The following is a 19,328-nucleotide window of genomic DNA, read 5'->3' as shown; positions in this document are numbered from 1 at the left end:
CATTTATCTCATTCGATACAAAAGTTAGTGCCCTAAGAGTAAAACTGGTGATAAACAAGCAACTAGCTATTGATTTTCAGTTGAAAATTGTGATTTTGAAAATTTAGCCTATTGGAAGCGATTTTTCTCTTAGCATTTTTTTACCAGGGTTAATCTGCTCACAGACGCCTGAGAACTAAGGAGGTGTAGGAATGCTGCACCAACGACGAACCACTAAAACCAGCCAATGCACTACTTGAGCAATTTTTTGTTAGAGCAAAAATAGGAAAAAAGTTACTTTAAGAGACTATTTTGCTTCAAAATGAAAGTATATAAGGGGTATTCACTTAAAGTAGCGTAAACTGTGGTATTTGCGTTGAAACATTTCAAATGAAATATTCCTTTCCTGACTTCAAGCAGCACAAAATAAGAAGTTTATAATCTAGTTACCCAATAAAAAAATATACCAGACTTGTCAGAAGCTTGTTTGATTGTTTGAGTTAGATATTTTATTTGATTCGTTTCAGCCAATAACCATAATTGAAGTCCGTTCGGTTGTTTCTTTCACGGTACCCAGAATTGTTTTCAGATCGTCACCAAGCTGATGCTACAAGAACTCTCCATGCAACATATTATTGCCAAAGTGGTTGCGGCTTCTGTTTGTTTATTTCTCGCAATCATTAAAGTGATCCCACATGAAAATTCTTGCTTGTTTCAGAATCGAAATCTACACCTCAACTAATAAAATGCAGAACGCCTTTACTGATTAGAACAAATTTTGATGACAAATAATGGGAGTCGTTGCGCGTTGTGTTCAGTGTGGTCAAGACTCTCAGGTCAAGACGTCAAGACTTTTGCTTAGACTTATACACGACATTCTTTCACCGAATAATATCCGGTTATAGCAGTAACTCTTTCATTTTTCCCCTACCATACTCATCGTTCTCATATAAATGTTTCCTCAATCATTTTCTAATAAACTCCTCCAATTTTATAGAAAATCGTACTCTCACCATCTTTTTCCAACCACCTTTATTGCTTTGTCATAAATACAACCAAATCAAACCTAGAATCTTAGCAAGTTTTCTATCAACTTGCGTTTTGAAAATTGTTATTTGTTGATAAACAACAGGGGTATTCACTTAACGGCATAAATCCCTGCGTATATCGTGTTAAACTGTTTATCTCAAATGTTTCACAAAATTTCGTAAACTGCGTAGGAAACATTTCAAGCCGTTGAAATTCAACAGTCAACCAATCCAAGAATGCGTCAGTCATCATAGCAACTTGAGTACGTTATTTACAAACAAACAACAAATCATGAAAAACAACTGGAAAACGTAGATGAGAGTAGGATTGTCGATAGGTAGATCTAGGAGAATTAAATAAAAGACTGGGGAAAAGTAAAATGAATAAATGAGTATGATCATAGAACGAGTTGTTTCAAGTGAAAGAGGTTCTGTTCTTATCGGATATTGAATCGTCACAGTGAGGAATAAAATGAACTAGGTGCAGAGTGTTATGTCTGAGTCTAAGCAATATTGGGGCTATTCATTTATCACGTAAGGGGTTATGGTGGAAGGGATGGGAGTTTGAGTTTTCTTACGCGCCATGCTAATAACTTTTCATTTTCTTTCAAAAATCTTTTCGTGGGGGAGGTTGTCTTAGGTAATTAATGGACAGCCCCTGACTTAACCAAACTGAACGCAAGGCACATCGACTACCATTTCATCCCATCGATTTGGGTTCTAGCGGGTTCTGCAATTGGATATTTGAGTAGGTATAAAGGCTGCGTTGTTTTCCGTTTATGAATCACAAGTAAAATTTCCCTTGGGATCACTTGAATGAAATTGAAAAATTATTAAAAGCGGTGGTAACAATTTTGACAATAATAAGTTGAATAAAATGTTCTTGGAGCAACAGTACAAAGGTTGGTTTTCGTTGACGAACTGGAAGGAGTTCTGGGTGCTGTGAATAATACAGGCGAAGGTTCGTCAACTAAGGTGAACCTTAGCTGAAACGATTCGAATAAAAGTTCGTAATTTATATAAACAAACTGTTGACAAGCTTGATAGTTTTGTTGGGTAACTAGGTTATAGATTTTTTGTTTTTATCGCCTGGAGCCAGAACAGGAATATTTCATTTGAAACGTTTCATCGCCAATATCTCAATTTACGCTACTTTAAGTGAATACCCCTAACATATTTTATGACGGTTGCTATAATGACCGGCGCATTCTTAGATCGGATGGCTGTTGAATCTCAACAACATGAAATGTTTCCTAAGCAGTTAACGCAATTTCGTGAAATATTTAAGATAACAAGTTTATCACGATATACGCAGGAATTTACGCCGTTAAGTGAATACCCCTATAGACTTTGTATTAAAAATAGACACTTGCATTTAAATACCAGAGATTGACCAAATCTCTAAAGAGACTTGCCGCTAGTCCTGCGTTAGGGAATATGCTCGATTTTTCAGAAACATTCTATACACAAACTCGTTTACATGCTGTTCCATTATATTGAAGGTAGATTTAAAAGAAACATAAAAACGCCATAAACTCAAGAATATTTCACAACGTAACCTAAGTTAATGGAATAAGACAACCTCTTCCATCGGTTAGAATTCATCCTGCGTGAGCTCCGAGTTCATATTCAATCCTCGCTCTTTCAAAGCCTTTGATATCAGTCGGTGCTTTTCCTGCTTGGCTTCCTGTTCTCTTCGTTGGGCATCCAGAATATCGTCGACGGATATTTCTTTCAGAGGAAGATTGTTTTCCTTCTCACGATCCTGCAATGGAATGCGGCATAATAAAGCCAGATCTTAAGAACTTTCGATACTCACAATTTCACCCAGGAGCACAACATTCTCGCCTCGTATGATGAAAACCCCGCGCTGTATGTCGCCGTATTCATTGCCGACGTGTATCCGCTCGATTGTCCGGTGAAGAACCAGATTTGCAAACTGATCAACGCTTCTCAGGTATCCAATCAGTGTTCGACCGTCACGCAGCAAAACCATTAGTTTCTCTGATTGAAGACAAGCGGTACAATAATTATAGCGTTTATTAGGAAGATATACGTGGATACTTACTATCAACTTCATCCAGAAGATGGGCCGTTCCGAATAGAGGATTTTCCATTTTGTTTCGCTTCAGATTTCCACAAAAATAAAGAGATAGTTTCGTATTGAAATTCACACAGCGGTAAATGGACAACATTTAAAGTAAACAAAGGAGAACAAAGAAGAAAACAACCAACTTTTTGTTTTCCTTAAAATGTCATTTTTAAATTTGTAAAGGCCTTTCCAACACCCAATGAAAATAAAATGACAGTCTTGATGGAGGCTTCACACGGAAAAAAGCTACAGTGGGCAAGATGAAAATTTCATCTTAACCTTCCAGTAGGGGCTTATTCACAAATTTCATAACGCTGAAGGGGGTGGGTGGGTGTCTTCGTGATGTTACAGCTCATACAAAATTTGTAGAGTGTCCATACAAAATGGACCGATGCACGAGTTCACTATTTGACGTTTGAGCGGTGCCGTGTTATTTATGGAACCATGGCAACCAGTGAATTCGGCACCACTCAAACGTCATATTAGTGAACTCGTGCATAGAGCTTAGTGACATTGGAACACACGTACACTAGCATACGCTCGTCATACACAGTTTGTTTTTTTTTTCCTCAAAGAAACTTGCACACGCTTTCTAGACTCATCAAAATGCATATGAGAATATTACCCAATTTGAAAAATTTACACTCGGATTCTGGGTGTTTTTCGAGACAGTGTGCATATTGTTTTCCTCTAAGGTTCACAACTACATCTACACTAGGGCACCCATACCATTGGGCGTGATAACCACTATTGGTCCATACGTTACGAAGGGGTGGGTAGGTGTCAAAAATGGTCATTTTCGGCGTTATGAAATTTGTGAATAAACCCTAGTGAAAGAAATTGGCAATGGACGGATGCACGAGTTCACTAATTTGACGTTTGAGCGGTGCCGAATTCACTCGTTGCCATGGTCACGTAAATAACACGGCACCGCTCAAACGTCAAATAATGAACTCGTGCATTGGTCCATTTAAGCCTCTGAGGTCTTTTTGAAAAGTTACGCGAGATTATTTTTATTTTTTTATTAGTGCTGCAGGGCAGCGAAATGTCACAAATGTAAATAAAACACATCAAAAAGTTGATCAGCCAATCGAATTATTCGAAATAGTTCATAAAAAAATGGTTATACGAAATAAATTGCAAGACTATTGCTAAATTGCGTTTAAACAAATACTTTCGGATACATCCCAGTTCAAGAAACGTGATAATAGTGATTGTTTTTGTTTCCGCGCGGCTGCAACTTGGGTTTGTTTGTGCTCGACAACATGAAGCAGTGAGGAGAAGGTAGAAAGAATCATGACGAATTACGAAGCGCTGGCAGGAACCAGCTCATCTTCCGGCGGTCCTTGTCATTGGTTGAAGCACATGAAGTTGTACCGCATCGGAATAGTTATAGCAGCATGTCTTCTGTTCGCCACGTTTGTATTTTATTATCTTCTGCTGAACGTGAGTATTGTCATATATGTTGCAGTATCCTGTTGTTTCAAAAAAGGATTATCTTTCAGGATGAATCTAATGTCCCCAGCAATGACATCCATCGGTCAAGATCGCAGTTGGAGGCATTCGACGAGGTGAGTCCACTGAAGGCTGCTGATTTAAAGCTGCGGATTGACGAGATGCTTCGGATAAAGGGAACCGTGTCCTTGGAGCTGCGAGATTTAGAGGCTCGGCGTCAGAAATTACAATCGGATATTGGGTTGTATAATCAAAAGATAGACGAACTGAAGCAAGAGCTAGCCCGGCAACAAACAGAGCTAGAAAGATTAAAAATATCGGTTGAACAAGCTCAAGTAGCCCAACGCGAAGCAGTGCTCCGAAATACTCCGGAACTGGCTCTGCCAAAAGCACTGTTCTCACTTTCCGTGCCGGAACACAATCGACCTATCCCAAGGGCATCGGTGCGAGAATGTAAAATGAGTACCTGCTTTGATCATTCCAGGTGTAGTTTAACTTCCGGGTTTCCGGTGTATTTGTATGATCCGGATGTCAGTTCGGTGGTAAATTCGAGATACGATGTTGATGGATTTCTAAAAACGACCATCAAACAAACCCTGGGATATAATGCACATCTAACGGATGATCCCAAAAAAGCGTGTATTTTCCTGGTGTTGGTTGGTGAGGCACTGCCGGAGCAAGAAACTATCCGTAATAACCGTTACGGAGTGACAAATCTAGAAAACGGAGAGCAGCCCGGTGGCTCGAGTTTAAATGTGACAAAACTGAAGCTACTACCGTTTTGGGGAGGCGATGGACGGAATCACATTTTACTTAATTTTGCCCGTCGTGATTTGAGCATTGGAACGGGCAACATATTCCGAAACGCCGACACCGGTCGGGCAATGCTGGTGCAATCAAGTTTCGAAGACGGGCAATATAGGAAAGGCTTCGATCTGATAGTGCCTCCGATTCTGGGACCACCAGGTGGAGATGTATGGCAGGAATGCAGTGCAATGCTGCCTGCGAGAAGGAAATATCTTTTAAGCTTCCAAGGCGAAATGAATGTGCAGAATCAATCCAACCTGCATCACGTCGATGACGAAGCCGAAACCGTTGACGATTTTATACTGGAACACTTGAAAGAGATGTCATCGGGGCATACACAGGATAAGTTCCTGTTGCAGTTTGAATGTATTCCAGCGACAGAACAACGAGACCCTTCCACAGTTAGAGATTGGTCGCTTTGTGGAACTGATAATTCCCGAAAGTCCGTATTGAAGGAGGCAACGTTCACGTTGCTGATGGCACCCGGAGGAAACAGCATCAGCTCAACATTGTTGCAGGCGCGACTGTATGAAGCTCTTAGGGCCGGTGCAATTCCGGTGATTCTTGGAGGGGATCAAATTGAACTCCCATATGCTGAAACGATTGAATGGCGAAGAGCAGCTGTATCGCTACCGAAAGCTAGAATAACTGAGCTTCATTTCCTGCTGAGAGCTATTTCGGATGCCGATCTTCTAAGCATGCGTCGTCAAGGGCGTCTCATTTGGGAAAGATATTTAAGTTCAGTGCAAGCAACTGTTGATACCATTATCGCTAGCTTAAGAGATCGCCTTGGAATTCCACCAAAACCAGTTCCTCCGGTAGTGGCACACAGTGTGTTCAACTCAAGCTTCATTCCACTAAAATCCGATCCTGTGCTGGATACTGAACCGGAAGAATCCCTCGGACCTATTGAACCGCCTTACCCGAGTCCAGCTTTTCGTCGAAATTATACCGCTCATTTGATACAATCTCGCGAAGCTTGGAATGATTGGGCAGATCCATTCGCTTTGTACCCTCAGCTACCTTTCGATCCAGTGTTACCATCTGATGCCAAATTTATTGGATCACATATGGGTTTCCGTCCAATTGGGAAAGGAGCAGGAGGTGCAGGAAAAGAGTTTGGAGAATCTCTAGGGGGAAATCATCCCCGTGAACAATTTACCATCGTGATACTAACCTACGAGCGCGAACAGGTCTTGATGGATTCGCTCAGCCGTCTCTACGGTCTACCGTACTTGCACAAAGTGATAGTCGTTTGGAATTCCCCTAAACCACCTCTGGAAGACCTTCGTTGGCCCGATATTGGTGTACCAGTTCATGTTGTAAGAGCACCGAGAAATTCGTTAAATAATCGGTTTCTTCCTTACGATGCCATAGAAACAGAGGCAGTTCTTTCGGTCGATGATGATGCTCATTTGAGGCATGATGAGATTCTTTTCGGATTCCGCGTGTGGCGTGAGCACCGTGATCGCGTCGTAGGATTCCCAGGGCGGTTCCATGCTTGGGACACTAACACACTGGACGCATGGAATTACAACTCCAATTATAGCTGTGAACTAAGTATGGTGCTAACGGGGGCAGCATTCATTCACAAGTACTACACATATCTATATACGTACACGCTACCGCAAGCAATACGAGATAAGGTCGACGAATATATGAACTGCGAGGACATCGCGATGAACTTCTTAGTGTCACACGTGACGCGTAAACCACCGGTAAAGGTGACCTCTAGGTGGACATTCCGCTGCCCTGGTTGCCCTGTGTCACTCAGTGAAGACGACACACATTTCCAAGAGCGACATAAATGCATCAACTTCTTTACGAAGGTAAGTTCAACTTTAAATTGAAGTATTAAATTGTCTTTGTTCCATTATTTTATGCTAAAAACCCATTCCCGTCTTTTTGTTTACAATAAACAACATTCAGTGTTTCAGAAATCGCAAGATTTACACTTTTCATTCGTGATAATTACCAATCATGATAATTCTGTACCAACGGAAGAATTTTTTATTCACCGGTAATAATTTAATGAAAATCCAAACAAATTTGTAAAAGTTATCGTAGATGGAACGCGAAGGACATTCAGATCATTTTGAAGCCTTGAAAAGCCTATATAGTATGTACACTGTACAGCCAGGAGAAATTATCGAAAAAACTTCTTTTTTTTTCAATTTCGAATCCATAATTTTAGCTGATAAGCGGATCCATCGGATAAGTTCAAACAAGTTTTTGCCTGAGACAAGATGTGACAACTGGCTTCTTGTTAGTTTTATGCTCGCGTAATGTGGGCTTACCCCATTAGCACTTACATGGGAACCAAATACATGTCCAGCCGTGGTGGTATCACATCATAATATATTTGTTTATTGTCGCGTCATAAATCATCTGGTATTATTTATTTATTTATTTGGCTTTACATCAATTAACTTGATAAAACCTCGCCAACAATATATCGCCAATTCACTCGGTTCATGACCGCTTCTCTCCATCCTCGATTGCGACCCACGCTCTCCAGGTCCTGGTGCCCCTGGTCAATCCACCTAGCTCGCTGCGCCCCACGTCTTTTTGTTCCGACCGGATTCATAGCGAACACCATATTTACAGGGTTATTGTCCGGAAATCTTGCAACATGCCCTGCCCAGCGTATCCTTCCAACTTTGACTACCTTCACGATACTGGGTTCGCCGTAGAGTTGAGCGAGCTCGTGGTTCATCCTTTGCCGCCACACGCCTTTCTCCTGCACGCCGCCGAAGATCGTCCTTAGCACTTGGCGTTCGAAAACCCCAAGAGCTTGCAAGTCCTCCTCGAGCATAGTCCACGTCTCATGTCCGTAGAGGACTACCGGTCTTATGAGCGTTTTGTACATTGTGCATTTGGTGCGGGTGTGAATCTTTCTTGACTTCCGCTGATGATGCGCCTTCGTATTTCCCGACTAACATTGTTGTCAGCCGTCAACAAGGATCCGAGGTAGACGAACTCGTCCACACCTTGAAGGTATCTCCGTCTATCGCAACACTGCTTCCTAGGCGGGTCCTGTAGCGCTCAGTTCCGCCAACCAGCATGTACTTTGTTTTCGACGCATTCACCATTAGCCCGACTTTTGTTGCTTCGCGTTTTAGGCGGGTGAACAAATCTGCCACCGTTTCAAATTTTCTCCCAATTATATCCATGTCGTCCGCGAAGCAAACAAATTGTCCGGATCTCGTGAAAATTGTGCCTCGACTGTTCAGTCCGGCTCTTCGCATGACACCTTCAAGTGCAATATTGAACAACAGGCACAAAAGTCCGTCGCCCTGTCATAGGTTCCGCCGAGACTCGAACGATCTGGAGTGTTCGCTCGACATCTTCACGCAGTTTTGCACACCGTCCATCGTTGCTCTAATCAATCTTGTGCTGTTGAATGGCATCCTTAACTTCCCCCATCGTGGGAGCTGGTTGGTTTCCGCTGTCCGCTGTGCTGACGTAGCCATCGCCTTCGTTGTCCTGACCTCCTGTGCCTGTGTTCTCTGCGCCATTCAGGTGTTCATCGTAGTGCTGCTTCCACCTTTCGATCACCTCGCGTCCGTCCGTCAAGATGCTCCCATCCGTATCCCGGCACATTTCAGCTCGCGGCACGAAGCCTTTTCGGGATATGTTGAGCTTCTGATAGAACTTCCGCGTTTCTTGAAAACAGTACAGCAACTCCATCTTTTGGCATTCCACCTCTTCCAGGCGGTGCTTTTTGTCCCGGAATAGGCGGGTTTGCTGTTTCCGCTTCAGTCTGTATCGTTTCACGTTTTGTCGCGTACCATTCTGCAGCATTGCAGCCCGCGCTGCATTCTTCTCCTTTAAAACCTCCTGGCACTCTTCGTCAAACCAATCGTTTCTGGATGTCCGTTCTACATAGCCGACAATGCTTTCGGCAGCGTCGTTAATGGCTGCTTTGACTGTCCTCTAGCAGTCCTCAAGAAGGGCCCTATCGAGCTCGCCCTCATCCGGCAACGCTGCCTCAAGATGCTGCGCGTGCGCATTGGCGACATTCGGTTGTTTCAGTTGCGCTAGATTGTACCGAAGTGGCAAAATCTATCAGTCGTAGGCCGTTCTCGTTCGTCAGCCGGTGGGCGCTGAACTTTCCAATCGTCGGTCTGAACTCTTCATCCTGGCCAATCTGAGCGTTCACATCTCCTATGATGATCTTGACGTCGTGGCTTGGGCAGCGGTCGTACTCGCGTTCGAGCTGCGCGTAAAATGCGTCCTTGCCATCATCAGTGCTTGCGGAGTGTGGGCTATGCACGTTGATTAGGCTGAAGTTGAAGAATCGGCCTTTGATTCTTAAATTGCACATTCACTCATTGATCGGCCACCACCCTATCACGCGCCTTTGCATGTCACCCATCACTAGAAAAGTTGTTCCCAGCTCGTGTGTGTTGCCGCAGCTCTGGTAGATGGTGATTACCTCTAAACGTTCGCACCATTGATCCCTTCCAGCACACTTCCTGCAACAATACGATGCCGAATCCGCGGTCTTTCAGCACGTCGGCAAGTATGCATGTGCTCCCGATGAAGTTGAGAGATTTACATTTCCACGTACCGAGCTTACAATCACTAGACCGTTTTCGTCGCTGTGGTCTTCGTTGATTATTCATTGCTTGATTTTTTTACGGCTGGCTTGCTGGGCCATAGTGCGCAGTTTAGCTTAGAGTCCTTCTCTGGCACTCGGACGTTGATCAGCCGCCCCTGACATGGGGAACAGATGCTGTTGTGAGCCGATCCTAACATGGAGTTCAGACGCTTCAGGCTTGCAGAAGCAAAAGCAAACCCCTCTTCCCTGTCAGCATACGATAAAAGTTCCCATCGGGGTTGGTTATGAATATAATTTACATTTTTGACGATCCTGATTTGTTTTATTGATAATTAATTATAAATAATAATCAATAAATGAGAAATACAACATAGAACAGCCATCATACTAAAAACGGAGGAAATCCACGACCTAACGTAGGGGACGTGTATTTCATAGGAAAATAGGTAACATTACATACAATAATTGAACATAGAAATTGATACATCAGGAGAGACCTACGAGACTGAGTGATAACTAGGAAAAAGCTTCAAAAAAAACTACCACGCCACAATATAATGAAAAAAAAAAAAACAGTGTTTAAGTGGGCACCATAGCCTAATCCGTATGAGTACTGTTCTGGTAGAGGGGAAACTATGTTCGGATCAGGATCTTTTCGTTAAAAAATTCTTTGACTTCCGTGGGAATAGAGTATCTTCGTACCTTGCTACACGATATACGAATGCGATAATGGCAACACAGTTGATAACTTTGAAAGTGCTCATTGAACACTAAGCTGAAAAGCAGGTTCTGTTTCATTGAGAACGTAATGCCAAAAGAAGAAGAGGGGAAAAAAGTTAGAAAACTCAACTGAAAAGCTGAGAAATATGTTTTCATAAATTTCTCCTTTAAACCTTAAAAAGTGCTACAAAATGATGCTCTAAGATGTAGGTTTTTTTTTATCTCGGAGAAATCACTCATTTTGTGCGGACAAATTCAAAGTGAGCAGACTTTAATTCCGTTCCTTGCACCAATCATGGGAAACACTCACTCAGTTATTGCGTTTCCCTCACTCGCTTCCACGTTTGGCTTTCACTTCAAGTTCAAATTAATTGACACAAAAATGTTCATTAATCATGCCATAGATCCGTTAAGAACGCCACGTGAAAAATGAACCATGAACACCTTTGACAGAGCGAAATACAGTGGTTCACAACTGGGTGGCCTAGGCGTACATTGAAAAATTCACTAATTACGCATTTTTATTCGTTTTTGCTTCTTTTTTTGCAACTTGGGCCGGGGCTACTCAGTTAGGAACCATCGGGCTATGCTTCAATGCTCTATACTTGTTTATTTTTCAATTTTAAATTTCAGCGTTACGTAATAAATGGGCGCGTATTACCAAAATGTTGGCGGCATGAATACAAGTACCGTGGACGTACCATATTTGACGCGGTTAAGAAAATTCTAAATTCAAACACTTGTCAAATCGTCTAAATCTATCCGATTTTGTTGAAATTTGAATCTATGCTAGCTCAACTATTATAGAATTAGGGAAAAATCAGTAAAAAAATATTAAACGATTTTTTCTTCATGTTTGATTGACTTTTTGTGGAACACATTAGGTTCCTTAATTGACGCATCAATTCTTCAATGTGCCTAATTTGACGCATTATGTTCCTTATTTGACGCACTTACAAATAATTGCTAAAGTTTAAAATATACAACAGTTTCAGTATTCAATAGTTCAATTAATTGAAAAAAAGCGTTTTAGAGAGGACATAAAAGTTAGAACCTTTGGAAAAAGTTTTGAATGACGTCATCCGGTAGTCACTTTAGCTATGTGTTTAGTTAGTGTAGAAAGTAAAACCGGCGATTGAGTTCAATCCATAGTTGAGCATTATTGTTTAGTTTAATGTATCTTCGTCGTGATATTAAACAAGGGAAAGATTTGAAAACTATGTTGCGCTGGAACGGGGAAGGTAGTTGCTAAAATAAGGACAAATTGGTCAAAAACTAGAACGAAAACAATCGGTTCCAAAAATGGCCGTTTGATAATCTTCGTTACTTATAACACGTGAACTACGCCTACTTGTCCCATGTTCTATGTCACCCTTATGGACCGCGGGACAAATATGCGTAGAACCAACGGCAGTATGGGCCTCGAAATAGATCGAGAACCATATATGGGTCATACATTAAGTACGTCATATTATTAGGGGGAAGGAGGTGTTCTGCAAGATGTGACGAATCATACAAGTTTTTTGAAGGCTCCATATAAAAAGTGTGAAGTAGGGCGAATGGGTGGGGTTTTTGTAGAAAATGGTATGTTTTTGTGACACGTATCTCATGGACACACCCCCTATTGTATAAATTATACGAAACAAATCATTGTAGCTACACCTCACCTCCTGACGCATTTATTGAAGCTTCCTTGAAACATTAGGGGACGTCCATAAACCGCGATAAATTGTACAATTTTCAACCCCTCTCAACCTTGGCCACATTTATTTTATGAAAAGTGCGAATATTTTGTATGAATCGTTGCGTTTCCTTGAACCTCCTCCTCTTCCTAAAAACGTGACGTAATCTATGGATGACCCTTTACATCCGATTACATAAAGCCTCGGATTGTTCTGCGGACGGATTTTTTGAATGCAAGCACCATAAATATTTATTTTCCTATTTTCGATTCAACAAAACATGCTGAACAAAATAGCAAATAATTAGGAACATTGTGTGCCTAATTTGACGCACAAGATTTTCATACAACAATATGTCTTAAAGCTTAAAAGTAGAAAACTTTCGACGTCAATTCATGAATAAAATAATATTACTGACTGTTGTTGATTATATTGCAGTTAAACAGCACAATAATTTCACGAAAATTGATCAACAATAGTTAGCACATTCACTAAGGAATGAAAAAATTGACGCACTTGTCGGATGCATTTTCAAATAAATTTTATTTTTTAACTATTATCAATCAAATATAAACTTTTTTCGATTGGAATCCTTCAATAACATGTAAATAAAGATTAAGCAATACATTTTTGAGTGCTAGTCTGATCTAGAATTAATTTATGATAACATTAATTAGAAAATGCGTCAAGTTTGGACCCGCGTCAAATATGGTACGTTTACGGTATCGACGATTGTCGCATAGCCGTCTTGGATGCCTGCTACGACATTATCGTCTTAACCGAGACTTGGCTTGACTCTGCGATCGGAATCCAAACAATAGCTGTAAACGCACCGGAGGCGGTGTTCTTGTGGCGGTTCGCTCTGGACTGAGAGTGAAAGCTCTTGACAACGGCCTGTGGAGGTGCTTGGAACAAGTCTGGCTATCTATCGTACATTGTTTTTGTGCGCCTTGTACATTGCACCCGATCGGGTGCGCGACATCGAACTTATTAATGCTCACTGTCAATCTGTGTTCTCTATAATGGAGCCAGCATCCCCGACGGACGAAATAATCATTGTCGGTGACTTCAATCTTACTGGTGTTTCGTGGAAACCGTCTCACAGCGGTTTCCTCTATTCGGACCCCGAGTGCTCGTCGTTCCATGCCTGTGCGATTAATCTGTTGGATAGCTACAGTGCCGCCATATTGACTCGAATCAATCACGTTGTCAATGAAAATAACCGTAGTCTGGATCTATGTTGCGTTAGTTTCCAGGAAAAAGCACCAATAATTTCCGAGGCTCCGTGCGCCTTATTAAAAGATGTCGCTCATCATCCTGCGTTGATGATATCTATTGAAGGTTACCAGATATCCGAATTCGACGATCGCCCCGCCTCTGTTTCGTACAGCTTTGTGAAAGCCGATCATCGTAGCATTGCAGATGTCCTGTCAAGTATCGATTGGGCAACTATTCTTGACCCCCGCGATGTTGAAGTCGCTGCAACTACTTTTTCAAATGTTCTCACATATGTCATCGACAGGCATGTACCAAATCCCATACATCTTCAAGACGCACATCCTCCCTGGCAAACAAAAGAGCTTCGCCAACTTAAGTCGCAGAAGAGAGCCGCTTTAAGGAAACTAACAAAGCATCGCACGCTTTCTCTAAGGGACGATTATGTGAGGATCATTAACGAATATAAAAGATTAAGTCGCTTATGTTACTCTCAGCACCAGCGAGATATAGAGCTTAAACTTAAAAATAAGCCCAAGTCCTTCTGGAAATTTGTAAATGAACAACGTAAGGAATCTGACCTTCCGTCTTCTATGGAGCAAAACGGAGAAATCGCATCTACCACGCAAGAAATCTGTCAGAATTGCCAACGTATTCAACGATGAGGGCATTACCGAGGACCAAGTAAGCCGCGCAGCCAGTTATGTTCCTCTGAATTGTCAATCGTTGAGTGCTATCGACGTACAATTCGACGCGATCATCAAGGCCACTTCAAAGCTCAAATCCTCAAATAATCCGGGGCCAGACAGTGTCCCTTCCGCACTCCTGAAAAAAACACATCGATAACTTGCTAGTACCTCTCCGTCGTCTTTTTCAAATGTCGCTTTCCAGTGGTACTTTTCCGTCCTGCTGGAAAATCGTCTACATGTTCCCAGTACATAAAAAAGGAAGTAAACGCGACGTGAATAACTACCGAGGAATTGCGGCGCTGTGTTCCGTCTCTAAACTTTTCGAGCTGGTCGTTATGGAACCTTTGCTCTCACACTGTCAGCAGTATCTCAGCCCCGACCAGCATGGTTTCACTGCTGGCCGGTCAACTACCACTAATTTACTGTGCCTCACATCCTACATCACAAATAGCATGACGGAACGTACGCAGACGGATGTCATATACACCGATCTCTCTGCTGCATTCGACAAGCTGGACCACGCTATCGCGATCGCAAAACTCGACAGACTTGGTGTCAGCGGCAATTTGTTATGTTGGTTCCGGACGTACCTCATCGGTCGTCAATTGGCGATTTCAAATCTAGTAGCTTTTCTGCTTCTTCTGGCATCCCACAAGGTAGCCATTTGGGTCCGTTGATCTTTCTGTTGTATTTCAACGATGTTCATCTGCTAATCAAAGGTCCTCGTTTGTCTTACGCTGATGACCTAAAAATTTTCCTACAGATCCGCTCTATAACCGACTGCCTCTTTTTGCAACAACAGATTGACGCTTTCGCTAACTGGTGCTCTATTAATAGGATGGTAGTTAACCCAGTCAAATGTTCAATTATAACGTTCTCACGACTGAAGCAGCCGACCCTATTCGCCTACAGTCTGTATGGGACGATTATCAAACGCGTTAATCACGTGAAAGATCTGGGTGTCATCATGGACTCACAATTGTCTTTCAGGCAGCATGTGTCGTACACCGTAGACAAGGCGTGCAGAACCCTTGGATTTATCTTCAGGATCGCCAAAAACTTCACGGACATCTACTGCCTAAAGTCGCTTTATTGCTCCCTCGTTCGTTCCACTCTGGAATATTGTTCTGCAGTCTGGTGTCCTGCATACAACAACGGCGCCGAGCGAATCGAGTCGGTTCAATGCCGCTTTCTACGTTTTGCGCTTCGCAAACTACCGTGGACGAATCCGTTCCGCCTACCTAGTTACGAGAGCAGATGCCAACTAATAGATCTCAAGCTACTCCGCACGCGAAGAGACACAATCAGAGCATTGACGATCGCCGATACGCTTCAGGGACGAATAGACTGCGCGTCAATCATGGAACAAATCGACTTGAATGCTCGACCACGACTGCTCCGCAATAGTTCGCTCCTAAGGCTTCCTCTCCGACGGACGAACTACAGTACTAACGGTGGGAATTACTAAAACTTTTCAACCGAGTCGCATCAATCTTCGACTTTCATCTCACTCGTGAGTTCTTACGTCGAAGATTTTATCCTTTTTTGTTGGACGAAACAACTGACAACGACTTTGAATGTGCATTAGATTAAGTTTTAGCTCTTGACTTCCATATGTGTTATTTGTAGATTTGACCTTTCTTGTCTCGATTTGTATGTTTTTAACTATCAACATCATTGGGGCCTCACTTTGCTTGTTGATGTAACAAATAAATGAATAAATAAATAAATAAATTTCTCTCGCCGTTCCCTTACGGTACCTCCCTGGCCACGATCACAGGGTTTGACGGTGCCAAAGTAGAAGGTGCACCATAATAATACCCGTCTGTGAAACATATCACCTTCCCAATACTTTGGCACACCTCCAACGGTTCATGATTTATCATGAAACGGCTGCATTCAGGTGGAGGATCTGTTAATATGTTTCGGCATATTATCAGGTCCTCTTCGAACGGAGGGACCGCCAGGGCTCATTAGTTACTTATAAACCAGTGCTGGTTGTTTGATGTTTCAATTCGTTTACACGAGCTGTGGCATCCTTTGTACTAATCAGCAATGGTGGTTAAGTTTCGAAGCCAACGTGTGATCAATCGTTTTATAATGCAACATAAGAATGGGTGTTTGGTGGAACTGTGCGTTACACTCGTCGTTATTAAATTTAGTGATTGTGAAGGTGCTAATAGTGATTTTATAATTAAATCTATAGTGATGAAAATTTGAAAATTAAGGTGGAAGTGATTCTGATAGTTTTGGTAAAAATATAATAATAATGATGTGAACTCTACTAATTTAATAATGGCCATAATACATTGTGCAATCATTTTTCTGAATATAAACTTAATTGCCTAGTTCTTTAAACGTGCATGATAAAAGTGTTAATGACAGCGAGTGCAAAAGAATGGATCGAAGTGATTTTGTTTAATGTAACTCTCTTGATCATAGTGCTAAATCGTAGTTTGAATAGTAATGACTCTGCAGCAACAAAAATAATGATACAGTTAAATTGAACATCTTTTAATTATTTAGTAATGCTAACAGATGGTAATGCTAACAGATTTATATGAAAATGGTGTGATGTGAAAAGTGATATAATAGAAAGTATATCTGAAGTGTATTACGAAAGTTGATGAGTGATAATCGGTGATATACGTGATAGTGTCAAAAATAAAAGTGATGATAGTGAGTGATGAAATGAAATGGGGAATGAGGACCTTTTGATAAAACTATTTCGTTCTTCACTTTAACCACTCTAGTAGCATTTCAGGCCTTATCATAGTTTGATAGTAGTCTGAACAACTAGACTGCAAAACTACGGCAAGGGCTGATTGCTGCTAGCGTACACAGTGACCATTTGAGCAACATTGCTTAGGAACGTCTGTGTGATGAACGCAATAGAGGCTTATAAAAGCAAATGCTGGGAAGGAGCTTAGGGCAGATTAAGAGTGCCAGTACTACCCCTATCGCTACCGACAAAAAAAAAAAAAAAAAAAAAAAAAAAAAAAAAAAAAAAAAAAAAAAAAAAAAAAAAAATAAATTTCTCTCGCCGTTCCCTTACGGTACCTATCCATCTAGTATTCATTGCTTTCTTCTCCATGCTCCCTCTTACTTCGAGCAAAATAGACCGATATGCCGATAAATAAATTCAAAATAAAATCATCACGGTCGATACCTTTGTATGTTAAATAAATAAATAAATAAATAAATAAATGGACGCTGTTTTATAGAAATTATCCAAAAATAAATGTAGTTTAGTTTGGGCAACTTCTAATAAAATCTAATTTAGATGTAAATATTTATTGTCTAATGTAGTAGGTAGGATACTTTGGCACTTTTATGATTCATTTTGACATGGGGATTTTTTTCTCAACCGATATTTCTGAAACATTGCATTGAGAAGCACTTCAGTGCGACGCAAATCGTATTCAAATATATAAGCGCAACAGCTTTTGAACCCCCTCCCATGTCGAAGTGAACAAAAAGTGCCAAGAATAGGATCTGGCCCCTGTCTATTAAGAAAAAATGTCGATGTTGCGGAAACAGTTTTACTTGGAACGTATATACAATTCACTCTCCATTTTTCTCTTTGCAGGTTTTTGGATACACGCCGCTACTTAACACGCAGTATAGAGCCGATTCCATCCTTTTCAAAACACGAATACCCCACGATAAGCAGAAGTGCTTCAAATTTATCTAAAATAAGTCGAGAAACAGTTTCTTCACTAAAAAGAACAGGCCCATCACAACCTCACAAGCGGCGACTAGGAGAAATCAGTATGGAATTTCCACTAGAAATATGCTAGATTTCAACCTCTTATGCAGCCAGCACGTTTTTAACGTTATACCAAAAATCATAGAGCTATGCACGGACAAAATTCCACTTACACCAGACGTAGATTAATAAAACCTTTCTAATGGCAGCGTACATCGACAGTTTATAGTAGCTAGGTGTATCCGCATTTTTAATTGTATTCTAAACCTTCGATTCACTTTAAATGGTACTCTTATTTGATATTTATAGGACATTTTTTTATTGACAGATTAGTTAACAAATTGTACAACTTTAACTTTCAAATATTCTTTGAATGTTTACTAGTTAACGCTTCCAGTGCCACATTAGGTTAATTTAAATGTTTAGGTTTTATCATGTGTTGTGTCTTTGTGGAAGGATTGCATTTGAATAGAATGTTGTAAACGTATCATACGCTTTATACTACGTAACCGTCTATGAATTAGCTTTCAATGTAATAAAGGTATTGTCATCTATTCTGCCAAACATTTCGAGTTTATTTTTTGCGAAATCCATCCTTACTAACCAAGTTTTGATAGCCTAAAAAAATCACAGGGAAAGAAATGAATCTTAAGATTGATTTAACAATGGTGTGAATTTATTATTTCAACTTTGAACGGGCACTGGCTTATTTTGGTTTGTAATAGAACAGAACTACAAGTATAATTGGTGATTTCTTGATGGTTAACGAATAAGGTATACCGTGATATGCCCTATTACCGTGAGGTTAAGAAATCTGAAAAAAAAAGTTTGATTACTGGGGACGGACCTGGTGTAGTGGTTAGAACACACGCCTCTCACGCCGAGAACCTGGGATCGAATCCCATCCCCGAGATAGTCACTAAAAATTTTAGTGACGACTTCCTTCGGAAGGGAAGTAAAGCCGTTGGTCCCGAGATGAACTAGCCTAGGGCTAAAAATCTTGTTAATAAAGATAGAAAAAAAGTTTGATTACTTACAAGTTTTTTATGTTTTATATAATAGACCGTTTTATATATTTTGCACAAAAAAAAAATGATTCGCACTATTTTGAAAATTATAACCCTCTAATACCCAACCCCGCCCTTAGACGGGGTACACTTTGGAATTTTGTGCATTTTTTCGTAGCTCGGAAATCAAAATGATTTTATTTTTTCTTTAAACCTTGACTCATAACACGCATATAAGAAAAGTTTTTATGATTTTTGAAATTTTTGAAAATTGTTTGAAAAATTATATTCTTATATAACCTACAAATGCCTGGGGTTCATTTAACGTGTAATATAAAAAATCGTACCTTTTATATTTTTCTACTAGGGTAGATGTATTAG

At 40.9% G+C, this 19,328-nt stretch overlaps 2 protein-coding genes across 2 annotated transcripts; one reads left to right on the top strand and one right to left on the bottom strand.

The window, feature by feature from the left end:
* Positions 1 to 2,479: 2,479 nt before the first annotated feature.
* Positions 2,480 to 3,231, bottom strand: LOC5578445 (U6 snRNA-associated Sm-like protein LSm1). The gene is made up of 3 exons (XM_001656916.2): positions 3,076 to 3,231; positions 2,827 to 3,011; positions 2,480 to 2,772 (listed from the first exon to the last, which is right to left on the bottom strand). Exons 1-3 carry the CDS (start codon positions 3,200 to 3,202, stop codon positions 2,602 to 2,604), a joined length of 483 nt encoding a protein of 160 aa, XP_001656966.1. The 5' UTR covers positions 3,203 to 3,231; the 3' UTR covers positions 2,480 to 2,601.
* Positions 3,232 to 4,135: 904 nt separating this feature from the next.
* LOC5578446 (exostosin-3) lies at positions 4,136 to 18,504 on the top strand. The gene is made up of 3 exons (XM_001656917.2): positions 4,136 to 4,545; positions 4,605 to 7,190; positions 17,821 to 18,504. Exons 1-3 carry the CDS (start codon positions 4,396 to 4,398, stop codon positions 17,923 to 17,925), a joined length of 2,841 nt encoding a protein of 946 aa, XP_001656967.1. The 5' UTR covers positions 4,136 to 4,395; the 3' UTR covers positions 17,926 to 18,504.
* The last annotated feature ends 824 nt before the right edge of the window (positions 18,505 to 19,328 follow it).

Source organism: Aedes aegypti, chromosome 3 (assembly GCF_002204515.2).
Source record: "Aedes aegypti strain LVP_AGWG chromosome 3, AaegL5.0 Primary Assembly, whole genome shotgun sequence".
Classification (NCBI taxonomy): domain Eukaryota; kingdom Metazoa; phylum Arthropoda; class Insecta; order Diptera; family Culicidae; genus Aedes; species Aedes aegypti.
This window is presented reverse-complemented; position numbering and strand designations above follow the sequence as displayed.